The sequence below is a fragment of the Dermochelys coriacea genome, chromosome 26 (assembly GCF_009764565.3).
Source record: "Dermochelys coriacea isolate rDerCor1 chromosome 26, rDerCor1.pri.v4, whole genome shotgun sequence".
Lineage (NCBI taxonomy): Eukaryota > Metazoa > Chordata > Testudines > Dermochelyidae > Dermochelys > Dermochelys coriacea.
In genome coordinates, this window is record NC_050093.1 from 6,090,363 (window position 1) to 6,107,791 (window position 17,429).

At 47.3% G+C, this 17,429-nt stretch overlaps 2 protein-coding genes across 8 annotated transcripts in view; both read left to right on the forward strand.

The window, feature by feature from the left end:
• The window catches only part of PPP3CC (protein phosphatase 3 catalytic subunit gamma), a 55,263-nt gene extending 48,310 nt beyond the window's left edge, over positions 1-6,953 (forward strand). For 3 of the 6 annotated variants that reach the window (XM_043502966.1, XM_038384718.2, XM_038384717.2), the window contains 2 exons: positions 656-685; positions 2,021-6,953. In XM_043502966.1, coding sequence (XP_043358901.1) covers positions 656-685; positions 2,021-2,196 — 206 coding nt within the window. In that variant the 3' untranslated portion in view covers positions 2,197-6,953. The remainder of the gene's footprint in view (positions 1-655; positions 686-2,020) is intronic. The other 3 variants (XM_043502968.1, XM_043502967.1, XM_038384719.2) reach the window with 1 other exon arrangement.
• Positions 6,954-15,861: 8,908 nt separating this feature from the next.
• Positions 15,862-17,429, forward strand: part of SORBS3 (sorbin and SH3 domain containing 3) — a 35,380-nt gene continuing 33,812 nt past the window's right edge. Inside the window, exon 1 of one of the 2 annotated variants that reach the window (XM_043503010.1) lies at positions 15,862-15,976. The gene's annotated coding sequence lies outside the window, so the exon portion shown is untranslated. The remainder of the gene's footprint in view (positions 15,977-17,429) is intronic. The other variant, XM_043503012.1, reaches the window with a different exon arrangement.

Sequence of the window (17,429 nt, forward strand, 5' to 3'; positions counted from 1 at the left end):
TACTGTGCTACTCAGCACTCCGCTCCCAGAAAAGGAGCCAACCCCCTTTCCTTCCCCTCCTGTCCAAGTGCCAGCCTGTTGGTTAAGGTCAGCTTCTTCTTTAAATGACAAGGGCACTTCTGCCACAGGTAGGTTTGTGCACTGCAATCTCCTTGAGGCAGTGAGTTCCATCCGTGGAACTCTCCTTCCCAAAGCATCACTAAGCTGAAGACAATAGCTGGTGCCCATTAAAGGTCGGCTTTGCAAACCAATGGAAATGTGGCACTCTTCAGTTTGGGAGGTACCAGCCCCATGGCTGTCATGGGACACACATGCACCTGGCCCAGGGGGTGCTGAAAGGCCAGCCCTGTTAGTTGCTTTAATTTTTTTGGACGCAGCAGTTTGACATGGATGGTGAACTTCATGCCACTAAGAGGAAGGAGGCTCCCAAACAGCCTGAAGCTTGAATCCTTAGCTGAAAATCCCAGCTGAGTGAAATCCCCTTCCAGTCCTTCTGTCTCTAGTTCCTGTCAGTCCTTCTCTGCCAGCTGATCTTCATCATGATCCTTACTGGGGCGGGGAAGGTTGTGGGTCTCTGTAATGGCAGCAATAATGTTAGTTCACTCACTCTTTTCTGTCTTCATTTTTGCATGCCACTGTTCCTCCTGTATTACAGCCACAGTAGAAGCGGTAGAGGCACGGGAAGGTATGGCTAGAATCCTGTGAGAGACTCAATCATGTTTGTCTGCTAATTTTAAGGAGCTTTATCAGCAGTATGAAAGCTTTTTACTCTTGCATCACCAAAAACGGGGGAGGATTGGCCCCTTCTGGGGAAATAAATAACATACTGGGCTACCTCAGATCTGTCTCAGCCTTGGTGTCCCAGAGATGAGTTGGAATGCTTAATTTCATGATACCGGGCTTCTGGGACTGCTGTATTTCTGTAGCAGGAACCCAGACTGAGAATGTGGGTGTCTCATCAATGTCCTAGTGTTGATTCCTGAAACTTCATCACTGGATGGCTTGTTGCTCAGCTCAGGCCTCTGACGATATGTTTCTGAAGGCTGCGAGAACAGTTGACCAAAACAATATAGGAAATATTTGATTGTATTTATTGCTATCGTGGCTCCTTGGGATCTGATCTCAGCCTTTCCCTAACCTTCGGGTGGAGTGAACACAGTGTGGAGAGGCAGTATCCTCTCTGCAGTTAAAGTAGTAATACCAGAGTAATGAAACTACTGCTTTGGAAACTTACATTCTCCTTCACAATTTTATCGGATTTACATTGGGTAAAACTGCATTATTAGGAGATTGCAATATCCGAAAGAATTTAATCTTTAAAAACACTTAAATCTATTGTAAAGCAAACCAGGTAAATGTTTTGTGTAGGGCAGTCCCTGCAAGGAACTTGAATTACTGCAAGGTTGAGTAGAAAGAAAGACGTACACATCTGCAGTGGGGCTCTGTCCCATGTGTTTAGCTCCTGGTCATGCAAGATAAAACGCTTCCTTTCCGATCCAAGGATTAGCTCTTTCTCCTCTTTATGGCGTTGCAGTGCGTGGTTTTTGTGTTGAAGTAAAACGCCCTTTGCTGATTTGTCCTCACTGTGTGTTTTGTTTTTTTTTAGTATTACGTTTTTCAGCTTTGAAAGTGTGCTGCTATTTCACTGCATTAACTCTTCAGAATACAGGGCACATGTCTGGCCTGCAAGTTGCCCTCGCTAAACAGTATCACGAGGGAAGACATAAGCGAAAACAATGCAAATAAGCACTGGCTTTATTGGTGCTGCTGAGTAAATTTGAACTGGGCCCTAGAAATCGGTTTAATGAAAGATAATGAAACTCTACATGTCGCCAATATAACTTCACCAGTTCATGAGACAATAACAGAATCATACAGAGATCTGCTACTTACTTTTTCTTAACCAGACATGTGCTCTGTAGCCACGACTCTCGGTTCTGTAGTATGGTGTGTGCTGATAGGCTGTTCCTTGGTATGCTATTGCACAGACTGACGCTCTTCTTTGCCCTCCTCGCTCTAGCCATCCGTGGATTTTCACCGCAGCACAAGATCCGCAGCTTCGAAGAAGCCAGAGGGTTGGACCGCATTAACGAACGCATGCCACCACGCAAAGATTCAATGCACCCAGACGGGCCGGTGAACTTGGTAACCTCAACAAACTCTGCGGAAAAGAACGGCACAGGGAAGAAAGCTTAGTAATGGTTCTAATGCCCAATCTGCACCACTAAAGGATCCAAAACTTAATGAATTTTATTTATTTATTATTGGGGTGGGATAGGGATGGGGAGAAATAAACTTAACCTGGAGGCACGTTCATAATCCAGTTTGCATCCATTCTGTAAGAAAGGTGACCATTTTGTAATTTTTTAATTTATGTTCAGTATATAAAAAGTCCATCTTTTTTTTTTAATTTAGAAACCAATCTAATTGCTAGTGCATATATGAAGTGTTGTGCTGTACAGCTGACCTCTCCCCCACACAAGGGGAACCTCTGAGGATTAAAAAAAACCCCACACAGAGTCCCAAGCAACTTTGATCTTTGACTTTGGTACAGTTTTAAATTAGCCTGTGCTTTCAAAAGCAGCATCTTTCATTTTAAAACATGTTTTCACAACTGTCTTCACTGAGTTTGCTGTTTTCTTCAACTTTTATTGTCTAGCTGCATCCGCTGCTTTAGCAATTGATTTTGTGGAAGATGGCATGCTGCGTGGTGCATCTGGTTCAGACCCATCCTTCTCTTTTTGGAAGACTTTTTATTCTAGGTGACGTTAAAGTGGATAGTTCAGATTCCAGCAGGGGTGTTGCATTATTTCTTGGGGATAAGGGTACGAATTTTCCAATTCTAGCATATTTTTTTCAGGATTCCAATAGAACAAAAAAACCTCTTTAGTATGACCTGGAAGGTGGGCAAGGGAAAGCATCCCCTCTAGTCTCCATTCTTTCTAAAGCTTCTGGTTTTCAGACTCTGTGAAGCAAACCATTTGCATCGTTCCATCAGTACAGACAACACTTGAAGTGCATCTAAATGTTCTTTACAGAACACCATGCATTTTGATTTATAGTCCATTGAAACAGGAGTAGGTCAGTGCACACTAGGGAGCATTTAGTGCATGGAAGCAAGATCCATGTAGCCAGTTAGTGCACTAGGATTTACACCCTAGCTTGCCGTGCACCGTGTCTTGACAAGCCCTTGGTGTTGGTGTTGGGTTGTTGCCACAGATGGTAGCAACCAGGACACACGCAGACCCCACACCCACGCACCATAAGGGATTAGGCGAGCAAGAACCTAGTGCCCAGTGAAGGTATGGAAAATGTATGCTGTATGGAAGATGGTGAGTCATCCAGGGAACATCAGTGACTCCATCTGAAAGAGGGAATAATTTACCTGACCACAGATAAGTGGATAGATGGCATGGAGAAGGATTGGTGATCTATACTGATCATTGCCTCCTTCCCTTAAATATCTGTGCTGTTGAATGGTCAGCGTAGAGAGGGACTTGTGAAACACGTACATTCTTGGAAACCTCTGTGTCCTTCGGTTGTACTGAGGAGGATAATTTTTAGAGAAGGAAAGTGGCTTGGAGAACTCAGTGGATCTTGAAGGCAGTTTGTATAGTATATCTCTTAGTGAGTTGGGGGAAAGGAGATCTCTTTAGGGGATGGTGGGTTTCTACTATAAATGCACCACTGGGGATGCCAAAAGATGGCCACTATACATTGTAAAGTGTTTTGAAGTTGGAACCTAAATAAGCAAAGTACCCAGTCTGGTTCATTTACTTATTCAGACTTGGACTGAATCCAGTTTTGAAACAGACTTTGAAAAATCCAAACCTAGTTGCTTATTTTTATGAAATGCAAACTCCTCATTTCTTGCCTTTCCCTTATTGGTCATTTTAGCTGAATCCCCTCCTCCTTATTCTGTTGCAAAGCAGCATCACTCAAATGCTAGTCCCTGGCTGCTTTTCACTCCCCTTCCCACTTGAACAAATGTATGACACCTAGTTCCACCAAGCAGATGAGCAAGGTTAAACTCTATCCTCTAGGTGATCCATGCTCCCTGTTCTCTGTTTTGTCTTGAAGCCCCTTGACGTTACCATCTTTCCTTCATGCTGTGGGCACAGTCTTTGATTCCAGTCCCAGAGGAAGGCAGCTGCCTCACGGGAATCTTTTAAATTGTCACTTCTAATGAGACGTCACAAACTTAATTTCATGCCAGTTATTTAGGACGCTGCATCTGAGCAGATGGGGGTTTTAGCGATGGACTCTTCAAGTCACGTGACACCTTTTTTTTTTTTTTCACGACTGCTGCTTTGTGAAAGTGAGTGTTTTTGGAAGGCTTGTCTGTTTCTTACTCCATGTGGGACAAGGGGTCCCTTTCAATATCCCTTTTATTTCTATGGCATCTGTTCCAAAGCAGGAATAGACCTAAACATTACATCTTGCTTTTAAAAAATGGATGGTTGTGCAGTATGCTACCCTACATGCTCTGACCTGGCTGAGATCTTCTCTGAGCAGCATCTCTGGTTCAAGAGCCAGGCACCAGAAGGAGATGAATCTGTCCCTCCTTAGGGGTTAGTGAATAATGGGGGGGATGTTTGACTAGGTGGGATCCCTCCTGTACATAGTAATGGTGGGAGGAGAAGACACTGCCAAGATATCCTCTGCTCATCACGCTTTGGAAGCTTAATACTGAAAGTTGTTTCTGCCCCAGTTACAACGGAAGCTTTGCTCGTGGACTCTGGGCTGCTGGTGTTGGCTTTCTTGAAAAGAAAAGGCGTTTGTTCATGAAACGCTGTCCTGTTCTGTGCTTTTTTTTTTTTTTTTTAAAAAAGCAGGTCGCACTTCAGCCCTACCTGTTTCTGCTGTGACCCTCTTTGCCCTTACTCCTCAAAGAAAAAGATTAGTTTCTGTTTCAAACCTGGAGACTCACCATAGCATTGCTTAAGTGCAAAGCATGGAGCTTCGAAACCATAGTTACTGGAGCTGCGTGCCTGCTGCAATTATCCATCCTCAAATAATCGGGGGACATAACTGGGGGTGACAGCTGGCTTCCTAAATTCTGATTGGCTTGTGACTTAGCAATATGTTGAGCCAGAGGGGGCTTGTTTTTAAGCTTGTTAATTGTTGGGTGTTCCTTAAACAGGAGTCCCGAGTCCTCCACTAATTGTCAGTCAACGAGGCTGTCTCCGATGGGGAGGAGCCCAGCTCTCACATTAGTCACAATCCGTTCGAATGAGCAGTACTGAGCGGCTCTGACAGCAGTCGCTAGCCCAGCATGTTGTGGGTGGATGGAGCTCTCTGGGTGACTCATGGCTTCCCCATGCAGGAGCTATCAGGTCTTTCCCCTCCTTATTCTATCAAGCTGAGAGCTGCTGGAAACATGTTCCATATCCCACACAAGCACATGCAGATAGGATGCTGTCAGGCGAAGCACAGTCTTCAGTTGCTATGGGAACGGTGCCAGGGTCTGTTTCTTCAGCACAGTTATGCAGTGTTCTTAATGGGGCGAGGGGGTGAGCAGCAGTGCAGATTGGGGAGAGTGGGTGTTAATTACCCCCTTAATTGATGTTCATCTTGTAACCTTCCCTGTCCTGGCTTTTCCTGTTTAATTCAGAGGTTAACTAGCTCCTGTTGCGTCGAGTGGTGCTGTAAATGGGTAGCTGTGTGTGAGCAGTGGTGATCGTGCATTGACAGTAGGGGAGGAGTGTACCATCACTAGCTGCAGTTGTCTTGGACATGTTGAGATTCCACCTTCAATCAGAGCCAGGAGCGGCCAGGATTTTTGCTTTTAAAATGTAAACAGTATGTGAACCAACCTTCAGTTCTAAGCATTTAAACATTGCAGTCCCCTTCACTTCTGTTCTTTGTATCCCAAGGGAGGAGGGGGAGAGATACCTTGAAGCATAGGCCTTTGAGTGCTGGGCAGCTCTGGAAAGAAAGCAGAGCTCATTCCCAGCAAAGCATCATGCCTCAACCACAGCCTTTGGTGCGAGAGGGGCTCCTGCCCTTTTGCATTGTAACAGACGAGTGCAAAGAACTGTGGCCTTCAAAGCCATGTCTGAGAGGGAGGTGCTTAAATATTTCCCGTGCTCCCAGTGCAAAAGTATTGCAGAGACATGAAGTAGTTTCTCCTCTTCCAGCTCCCCATCCCAGCTCCCAGAAACCCAGCACTGGTTCTGCCTTGGAACTATGCATGTCTAAAGAGGCCTCATCTCAGAGCTCCATTCCGTCCTCTGTTTCCATCCCCTCTTGCCAGCCAGCTGCAGAAGCTTGACAAATGAGACTTTGCAAAAAAACAAAAAAACAAAAAAAAACAAAACAAAAAAAAAAACAAAAGCCAAGGAGTACAATCAGTCCATGGAACTCCAGACTATTAAGGGCAGTGCCACTGCACTCCTTTCTCCACAAGGCTGTCCCTAGCAGCCTGTCTTACTTTTGCATGTTATAGCAAGGTGCATGCAACAAGGAGGGAGTCAGCAATGGGATATTTTAGCATGGGGAACAAAGGTGCATTCACCTTGTTTTGGGAGAACCTTTTACTGTGATGCCATCCCGCACACCTATTTTTAAGGGCCTTTCTTGGCACACCACCACACTCGGGTAAATCTTACCTAGCTAGATTCTTGTAATGGAGCAGCTCGGAGGCTTGTCTGCCTCAGATCCAAAGGACGGTCAAGCCCCTAAGAACATGTGTTGGATATGGTGATGATGACTTAGGTTCTTGCCGCTGAAGGAGCATATGCCCGTTGCCTGGAGACTGCCTCCTTTTTTTCTTGCTTTTTTTAGTTATGTTTAAAAAAAAAAATGGTGAAAAATGTTATTTATTGGCAGAAATTATTTAATATAATTTCTCTTTTTTGTGAACAAGGAATGAATTTGTTAGAACTGTCTTAATGTAAATTGGAAGTCATCTTTAAAAAAAAAAAAAAAAGTTAAAAATTAAATGACAGTCATTTGGCTCTGGTGTCTTTATTCAAATCCAATTCAGTGTGGTGCGTCTGAGGATCATAAGAATGGCCACACTGGGTCAGACCAAAGGTCCATCCCAGCCCAGTATCCTGTCTACCGACAGTGGCCAATGTCAGGTGCCCTAGAGGGAGTGAACCTAACAGGTAATGATCAAGTGATCTCTCTCCTGCCATCCATGTCCACCCTCTGACAAACAGAGGCTAGGGACACCATTCCTTACCCATCCTGGCTAATAGCCATTAATGGACTTAACCTCCATGAATTGATCCAGTTCTCTTTTAAACCCTGTTATAGTCCTAGCCTTCACAACCTCCTCAGGCAAGGAGTTCCACAGGTTAACTGTGTGCTCAGTGAAGAAGAACTTCCTTTTATTTGTTAAACCTGCTGCCATTAATTTCATTTGGTGTCCCCTAGTTCTTATATTATGGGAACAAGTATATAACTTTTCCTTATTCACTTTCTCCACACCACTCATGATTTTATATACCGCTATCATATCCCCCCTTAATCTCCTCTTTTCCACGCTGAAAAGTCCTTGCCTCTTTAATCTCTCCTTGTATGGGATCCGTTCCAAACCCCTAATCCAGGGGCGGGCAAACTTTTTGGCCTAAGGGCCGCATTGGGTTTCAGAAATTGTATGGAGGGTCAGTTAGGGAAGGCTGTGTCTCCCCAAACAGCCAGACATGGCCCGGCCCTTCCCCCCACCTGCCCCCCTCCCCCCCGCTTCTCGCACCCTGCCGGCCCTGTCGAGACCACTGCCCCATCCACCATCCCCCTCTGTCCCCGGACAGCCCCTGGACCCCCCCTACCTCTAACAGCCCCCTGCCTCCCCATCCAACCCCCCATCTCCTTCCTGACTGTGTTCCCCCCGAGACCTCTGCCCCATCCAACCACCTCTTCTCCCTGTTCCCTGACTGCCCCCCACTGCCCCATCCAACCCCTCCTCTCCTTCCTGACTGCCCCCCATGGACCCCTGCCCCATCCAGCCCCTCCTCTCCTTCCTGACCGCCCCGACCCCTATCAACACCCCCAGCCCCTGACCCCACCCCCTGAACTTCCCTGCCCTCTATCCAACCCCCCTCCCCCACTCCCTGCCCCCTTACCATGCTGCCTGGAGCACCAGTGGCTGGTGGCACAGCTGCATGAGGGCAGGCACTCGGGCCGCCCGGCTGGAGCCAGCCACACGCAGCGCAGAGCACTGGGTCAGGCTGGGCTCTGCAGCTGCATTGCCCTGGGAGCTCACAGCCCCATGCCCAGAGCATTGCACCAGCGGTGCAGTGAGCTGAGGCTATGGGGGAGGGGGCTAGCCTCCCTGGCCAGCCGCTCAGGGGCCAGGCAGGAGGGTCCTGCGGGCCGTAGTTTGCCCACCTCTGCCCTAATCATTTTAGTTGCCCTTTTCTGGACCTTTTCTAATGGCAGTATGTCTTTTTTTGGAGTTGAGGGGACCACATCTGTACGCAGTATTCAAGATGTGGGCGTACCATGGATTTATATAAGGGCGATAAGATATTCTCCGTCTTATTCTCTATCCCTTTTTTAATGATTCCGAACTTCCCGTTTGCTTTTTTGACGGCCGCTGCACACTGCATGGACATTTTCAGAGAACTATCAACGATGACTCCAAGACCTTTCTCCTGATTAGTTGTAGCTAAATTAGCCCCATCATATTGTATGTGTAGTTGGGGTTATTTTTTCCAATGTGCATTACTTTACGTTTATCAACATTAAATTTCATTTGCCATTTTGTTGCCCAATCACTTAGTTTTGAGATCTTTCTGAAGTTCTTCACAGTCTGCTTTGGTCAGTGGGTTTCCAATCATTGGCATATAAGGCCTGGAGAGGAAAATTCTGCCTCTGTTTGCACAGGGATTTGTTCCTCAGAGTGGTATTTTTGGGGTAGGAATGCCCTTTCCATGTCACATGACCTGCAGCCACACCACTGTTGTGGTGATCTTGCATGTTAACACTGCTACCTACTTCTTATGTATAATGCTTTGGCCAGAGATCTCGCGCCCTATAAAAAGGAAGAGAAGATATTTAACAGATGGGGAATCAGACTCTGAGAGCGGACGTAACTTACCCAAATCACCCAGCCGAGCCAGGAATAGAATGCAGGTCTCCTGACTCAGTCCATTGCCCGAGGCACTGGGCCACACTGTCTCCTGCAGCTAAGTCTGGCTGGGCTGACTCAGGACTTGATGGGAGACTTCGAAGAAGCAGGTTGGTGGTGCAGGAAGTTCTATTTTATTTAGGTGTATTAATACCATGCTTATCACCATGGCTTCAGAGTACCACTGTGGTGCCCTGGATCTGGTAAGTACTCTCCTCTTAACATGGCTCACAGAGCTGTGCTCTAGGACGGAGTCTGCTGCGTAAGAGGGGCTGAATAATCATAGTGATTAAAGATGTCCAGTCTTTTCTTAAAGATGCGGGTGTTTAAACACAGTGAAACTCCAACTCAGCTAACCGTACTCTGCCTGGCTAAATTCCCTCTTTTGTTTCCGATGGATTCTTCTTCCCTTCCTACCTTAAACTGTGGTGTAGTGCATTCACTACAGCTGTTGCATTGCCGGCTAGAGGTTGCTGATATTCCTATATTTCACCTCCCTCCCCAGGTAAGTTGAGGGTTAATTATAGTTTAAGGAGCTCAGATCCTTGTCTGAAAGGCAGAGCAGTAGATGGTACTATTCTAGCAAAAGCCTGTGAGTTGTCCACCAATCGCTATTCTGTAAATAGTGTCGTCCTTTCAGTCCTGGGGCTTTCACTGGGAAGCATTATGGTCTGGAATGGGCTTCATTTTTAAATTGTACTTGGGGGTAGCTAGTCTTTACCACCCCCTCTACTGAAAACTCTACAAGCCAGTGCCTGATTCCCAAGTATTGCCTGGATTTGCTGTGTTCACGGCTCATGCTGCCATTACACCAGCAGAGGGTGTTGCTGTTCTTGCAGAGAATCTCAGGTCAGGTGCTGAGATGTTGGTGTTGCTTTATTTTTAACATTCAAAACGGAATAGGATTTACTTGATTGATAAGTCATTTGCACCCAGCCTCCTCCACTGTCTCTTCCCCCTCCGCCCCGGCCACTGTTTAGCACAAGCTGGCAGGAGAGACATTTCCCCCAAGTCAAGTGCAAGGATCTGAATAGGTCTAGGCTAAGCACTCTTCCCTCTTGTGTTTCTGTATTTTTTTTAATTCCCTGGTCATGTCTGTGCAGAGATGATTTCCATTTTCTGAACTGTGGACATCTAGTAAGATGTCACAGGCTCACATGTGGTCTTATTATTCATTTATGTTCCAGGAGGGCCTCAAATCTTCACCTGAGACCAGGGCACCTGTGCTAAGTGCCGTACGCACTCAGATTGAGACAATCCCTGCCCTCAAGAGCTTTCAGTCTAACCAGACGAGACAGGCATAGCGTGGGACGGGGAAGGGTGTTGCCCAAGGTCACACACAAGTGAGTGGTTGAGCAGGAAGGAGAACCCAGCTCTCCTGACAGCCAGTCTGGTGCCCCATCTGCTGGGCCAGGCTTTCTCTTGTAAAGCTGGGAGTGGCATGTTAAACACCAGCAAGATTCCAAAGGTTGGTGATAAATATCATATATGATGCCTATGTTTTACGATTCCTCCTTTAAAACCCCCTCCTTTTCCTCGCCCTAGAGCAGCAGTTCTTCCCCCACCCCCTCTGTGGCATTACGGAACAGCAATTGAAATTCTTCCTAGTTCAAGTTTGACAGGGAGGGTAAAGTTCATACGAGTCAAGTGACGTGTGAGTTACAAATACACATTAAAACTAGGTTAACCTAGCATGGAGATCTCTGTGGAGGAGGAGAGAGTTCACCAAGGATGACTGAAGGAGGATTAGGTAGTGTATAACATGACTCTGATCTTGCATAGCAGTTAGAAAACACTGCTGGGCTTAGTTCCGGCTTTATTACTGTCAACAATGATTGCGTATAGCCTGGTGCCAACTGCCGTTTTGGGCCCATCTGCCCCTCCCCTGTAGTGCTACAGATCCTGTAGTGACAAGAGCCATGTAAATACCAAGAGAAAGCGATGAGCCTTACTGCACCTTATTACTGTGCTGTTCTCACTGCTTAAAATGATCTCTGTGTGAATCAGGGGCCTACATTTTAGACCAGGGGTCGGCAACCTATGGCATATTAGCTGATTTTCAGTGGCGCTCACGCTGCCCTGGTTCTGGCCACCAGCCCGGGGGGCTCTGCATTTTAATTTAATTTTAAATTAAGATGCTTTAAACATTGTAAAAACCTTATGTACTTTACATACAACAATAATTTAGTTATATATTATAGACTTCTAGAAAGAGACCTTCTAAAAAGGTTAAAATGTATTACTGGCAGGCAAAACCTTAAATTAGAGTGAATAAATGAAGGACTCGGCGCACACTTCTGAAAGGTTGCCGACCCCTATTTTAGACAATCATTGCTGTCCATTTATCACTGCCCCTTGGAATATGTGCAAATGTCTCCCAAATTTGCTGTAGGAGATGGAGCCCTGTTCTGAGAGTGACTCCCTCAGCAGGGATTAATTTCATCCTACAGCTTGTTCCTGCTAGTGTACGGTGTCCTTCTATGGGCTTTTCAGAGGTTAAACAAACACTCGGCTATCTGGTTCTCTTGCTGGCCTAGATCTTTGAATGGAGATTGAGTTCCACCTGCTGGAGTTACGCCTGCGGTTTCTCTTTAGAATCCTATTCCCCTCCTGCTAAATTCTGAATGGTGGCTTTGCAAACATAACCAGTCCCATGCTGCTCTTTGTGGTTACTTACCAGAACCCCCCTTGGGGCTGTGGCAGGTCTGAGCAGAGGCGATTAGAGGCTGCAGTTGATGCCTTAACAACACACCACAACAAAACATGTTGTACTTAGTTCTACTTAGCTCATGCTGTTCCACTGTATTTCTGTTCCAAAAATGACCCTGCTGCAGGCAGAGCTGCCAAAACAGCTATACCATATACCCGCAGGCCCCATCCTCTCATAACTTCCATTTTAGGATCTCCAAGCACTTCACCAATTGTGATACATTCAGCCTCTCAGTGTGCCCATTTTGCAGATGAGAATCTGAGATTCATAAGCGTTCAGTAACTTGCCCAAGGTTACATAGCAAATAAGTGCTAGGGCTGGCAATAGAACCCAGGAGTCCTGACATTCTGCATTTGTCTCTTCTCCCTTTGCAACAGTGCTTGTCTAAGCAGAAGAGGTGATCGTGTGCATGGGGTGGACCCAATCCTGTGTGGTATGGGAAGCCCTCGCTGACTGCTGGAGCGCATGCCCCCCTTGCACAAGTGGGCCATCGTGCAGAGGTGACACAAATAGATACACTGCTGCCCCTCTGGGCTTGCGGGGACTCGATCTGCATTAGCCTAGGCCAGGCACAAAGGAGCGCGCAAACCCAGGTGCTGTAGGGCAGCAGCAGTGGCTGTAAGGTGTGCTCTTCCTGGAGGCATCTGAGGGGGGCCACCAGTTCCTGGCTGATCTGATGGGGGTAGCGACGGTGCGTGGCTTTTGAAATGTGTTGATGTACTTCACGAGCATCCTCAAGGGAGACGGGGGCCAGGTCGAGACCTGCTGCGGGTAAGTTCTTGGAAGGTTTTGAGCACTAAGACCAAGGGTAGTGCTCAGCCAAACAAGTGACGCGGAGCCCAGCTGTGGCATGCTTGATAGGCTTGTATGGTTACTACTGCTTTTCTTATCAGCTTTCCGTTCACCTTGTGAAATCTAGTCAGTTACCTTCAGCTCAACAACACATACTCATAGCTAGATGGCTTGCCAGGCCCTAGTTTAACACGTGCTGTTTAGCGCTTGCCCACCCCGGTGTCTTAAAATGCTCCTGCTGCATCGATTCCATTGGATAATGGTGAGTTCATCTTTAAACACCAAAGGAAGAACTCCTCCCTGCAGGACAAGTGGTGTTTTGAGCCTTCAGGATGTACATAAGCTGTATTAGGCAGGTACCGGTACAGACGAGATCTCAACAAGCAGACCTAGCCCCCTGCTTGCACTCTTGTTGTTCATTCTGCCCAGTGGGGTATGCTAGGACATCCAGGGGCTGACTTGTTTTCCTAGGGTAAAACATGGAGTTAGCCACGCTGCCTGCTTATACATGAATGCCGAGTGCAGCTGCTTGCTGGACTCAGTCCCCTGCGAGAGGTGTCTGCTTGAGTTATGGAAAATCAAGCTGGACAGAGCCCTGGAGAATATACCATACGGAACCATACTGCCTTGGCCTGCAGTGCCATAGACAAGGTGTAATCTCATCTGTCTTTCCCCATCTCTCATTTCTATGGTGCTTCCAGTGTGGAATATGAGGCCAGTGACTTTGACTGCAGGCACTAAGCCAGTGGTCCTGAACTATAGATACCAAAACTTGCATAGACTTCAGGGATAGCGGGAGAAGGCCCCATATCCTAGCCCAGGCAGGAGGACCTAGGCAGGGTAGCATGAAATCTCTCTCTCCCTGCAGGTTCCTCTATATCCCCCCATCACAGTAGAAAATCTGAGCCAGAGCTGATGCAGGTACAATTTATTTTTCTGTATTATTACTATTCATGAGTATAGCATGAGTAAACAAAGGCCTCCAACCAGTGACTGGGGCCTCAGGGGCCCAGGTGTGGTACACGTACAATCTAAGGCCTGGTCTACACTTAAAACTTAGGTCAGCTTAGCTATATTGCTCAGGGCTGTGAAAAATTTCACGCCCCAGGTTAAGTAGTTAAATTGACTTAATCCCCTTGTGTGGGCTTAGATAGGTTGATGGAAGGATTCTTCCACCAACCTAGCTCCCCCCTCGGAGAGGTGGATTTACTACAGTGCTGGAAGCACCCCATCCATGACTGCAGCAAGTGTCTGCGCTGTAGAGACATAGCTGCAGTTGTCACTTATAGTGTGGACATGTGCTAAGTAGGGGAACTCAATGTAGGAGACCATTTTGACTATTGTAATAGCAGCATCTCAGCTGCAGAAACCTGGCTGCACTGCTGTGCATCCCCCCAGGATTTCCTTTCATGTTCCAACCAGCCATACCCAGGATCCTGCTAGGGTAATCCAGAGGCACTTTCCCAGAGTTGGAAGTGTACTGTATTATAATCGTGGCTACTGCTAGAACATGGTATGTGTCTATATTGTTTTGTTTTCCCTTTCCTTAGGGCATCAGCATTATTATGGCTGTTTTAAAACAGACTGGACCCTCCTCTCTTCTCCAGTGCCCCAGTCCCTAATAGTGTTTTCCCTCCCCTGGCTCATTGCCTCCATCCCCTCAACCTGCCCATCTCTCTCTCACTTTGCCCCATTTACCTCTTCCCCGCCCCCCAAACATTCAGTTATGTTGGACAGAATAAATAATGAGAAGGGATAAAAGCCCCACCTGCTGCAGGGCACTGACTCATGGAGGTCAGGAAGGAAGCCCACTTATAGGTAGGTTATTGCCTAATTAGTCACTAGGGGACTTTCTTGCACCTTGTTCTTGAAACAGCCAGTACTGGTCATGTCAGAGCCAGGATACCAGGCTAGATGGGCCCCTGCCCAGATTTGGTCTGGCACTGCCTCTGGTCTTGTCTGTTTTCTCCTCCTCACTAGGACGAGGAACTTATTTTTCTGAGCAGCCTAAGAACATAACAATGGCCACACTGGGTCAGACCAAAGGTCCATCCAGCCCAGTATCCTGTCTGCCAACAGTGGCCAATGCCAGGTGCCCCAGAGGGAATGAACAGAACAGGGAATCAAGTGACCCATCCGTCCCGCCATCACTCCCAGCTTCTGCCAGTCAGAGGCTAGGGATACCCAGAGCATGGGGTTGCCTCCCTGACTATCTTGGCTAACAGCCATTGATGCACTGATCCTCCATGAACTTGCCTAGTTCTTTTTTGAGCCTATTTATAGTTTGGGCTTCTACAACGTCCCCTGGGAACAGGTTCCACAGGTTGACTGAGTATCGTGTGAAGTACATCCTTATGTTTGTTTTAAACCTGCTGCCTATTCATTCCATTGGGTGACCCCTAGTTCTTGTGTCATGAGAAGGAAGAAATCACACGTCCTTAGTCGCTTTCTCCACCCCAGTCATGATTTTATAGACCTCTACCGGGGGCTGGGGGGAAATACGATGGTCATTCCTTTTCCAAGCTGAAAAGTCCCCATCTTTTTAACCTCTCCTCATACAGAAGCTCTTCCATCCGCTGACTCATTTTTGTTGCCCGTCTCTGCACCTTTTCCAATTCCGATAGATCTGTTTTGAGAGGGGGTGACCAGAACTGCCCACAGCATTCAAGGTGTGGGTGCTCCATAGATTTATACAGAGGCACTATGATATTTACTGTCTTCTTATCCACCCCTTTTCTGATGGCTTCTAACATTGGTTGCTTTTTTGGCTACTGCTGCACGTTGAGTGGATGTTTTCAGAGCCGCCTCCTCTTTAATGCTGGTTCCCTGGAACTTGGTGCTCTCCTTGGAGATCTCCTTTGCACCATGAAAATTCCCCCAGGCACCCACCCACAGCAGCTGCCTATCCAGCCTAAGCTTTAAAGCTGCCCCCTGCTGGGAGTCAGAACTCCTGGGTTCTAGTCCTAGCTCTCCTTCCTTGGGGAAGCCACAGACTCTCTGTAAATTGGTGATAGCATCACTGATTTAGGTAGGAGACCCCTGAAATCCCTGGGTGAAAGCTAAAGCTTAATATTGTGAATGCAATGCCAGGCGAGTGAGTGCTGTAAGAGACATGAGCTCTGTGCACCCGGCTTTCCCTGCTGGAAGGGAATATCTAATCAATCAGGCCATGCCTGCATGCTCCTAGAGCTGTCCGGCTAGCACCCTGCCATCTAGCAAACAGGAAACGGTCGAGCTTTGTTGATTCTTTCACAGTCTGCGTGTTAAATATTCGACAGAAGGACGGTCAGGGCTCAGATCAGCAGGAGCAGCGCAGCGTGAGGGCGAGTGAAAGCTTATACTTTGGGAAGGAGGATCGCAGGGCGAAGACCACTCAGCAAGCAGGAGCCAGGGAGGTGAGTGGGGTCTGCACAGACTTTGTTATGACCCTTGTGGATGTTAGCTGGTTTGGTGGGAGCTCTCTGGGTCAGCAAGGCATGGACGTGGGGCTGTGGCAATGTGTCTCAGGCTACAGAGCACTCTGAAAGGATCATTCGTAGGCAGCTGCTCTTTCTCCTTATGGCATTGTATGTGCATTGGGTACAAAGGCCACCAGCCTGTTAGGAGCTGAATGCATGTCATTCAGATCTCATTGCAAAGGTCATTTTCAGTGAGATCTAGGGCAGTGGTTCTCAGGCTTTCCCATTCTGAGACCTCCCGCATCTAACTGGGATCTCCCCAGCAACCCGCAACCATTTGGCAGGGTGGTCAGAACCCCTCAATACGTGTTTGTAACTCCCAGGCTGAGAACCCCTGCTCTAGGATTTAACCTCTGGGCTTGATGACATGAGCTATTTACACTCCTTGCCTGTGTAGTATAGAGGCAAATGTACTGTTTTGATGGAAGATGGGCTAGAATGAAATGGGAGAAATTCCACTAGCAGAGACAAGGCCAAGTTCTTGTCCTTCCCTGTGTTACCAAGACCACAGTGATTGTTAAATCTCACTCAGAGGACTGTAAAACTCCAGCTTGTGTGTCACTAGTTACGCTGTTGCTTCCTCTGCATTTTTTAGTGTTGTTTGCATTGTGGTAACTCCTGGGAGCCCCAGTCATTGACCAGGAGCACCCTGTGCTGTGTGCTCTACAGACAAAACAAAAATACAGTCCCTGCCCCCCAAAACATAAATGAATCATAACTGACTAGTCAGTTTCTTCTGACCCTGCCGCAATGAACACTTTGCAAACTTGGCAGGGGCCTGTTCACTTAATGCATTTATTTAACTATCTCCCCTGGAATTTAAAAATGGAGTGGGGGGGGGGAATCCTGGGAGTAGTTCTGTTGGTCTGAAGTTTTGTGAAACTTTTTTTTTTTTTAACCAAATCTAATTTTGGGGGATCAGATTGGATCTGACCATGTCTGCTTGCATGTTAGAAACAAAGGCCCCAGTCCTGCATTGCGTTCCGTGTGAACCAATCCCTGTGCCCACATGCTGTCGTCCTCACCTGCCTGCTCACTGCAACCTTGAGGTTTAACGTGCTGGCGCTAGCTGTGTGCTGTGGAAGGGGAGTGGCGGTGGCACAGAGCCTGTTCTCAGATCGAGCCCGCTATGACCCACAGCGGGGATCCTTGCCCATCTCAAACGACTGTGATCTCGCTATCGGAACATCATGACTGCCTGGAATCGGTTGTGCCTCTCAGCCTGTGGGATTTATCTACTTTAGTGGGCCTGTTCTTTTCTGATGCTTCATTTCTCATCCTATGTACTCCCCACACTCATCTCCTTTGGAGGAAGGCTTTTCTTATGTGGTGCTTTATGTTAGCAAACCAGCAGGAGGTGCCCTGTTAACTCTTCTCAGTGGGAGGAAAA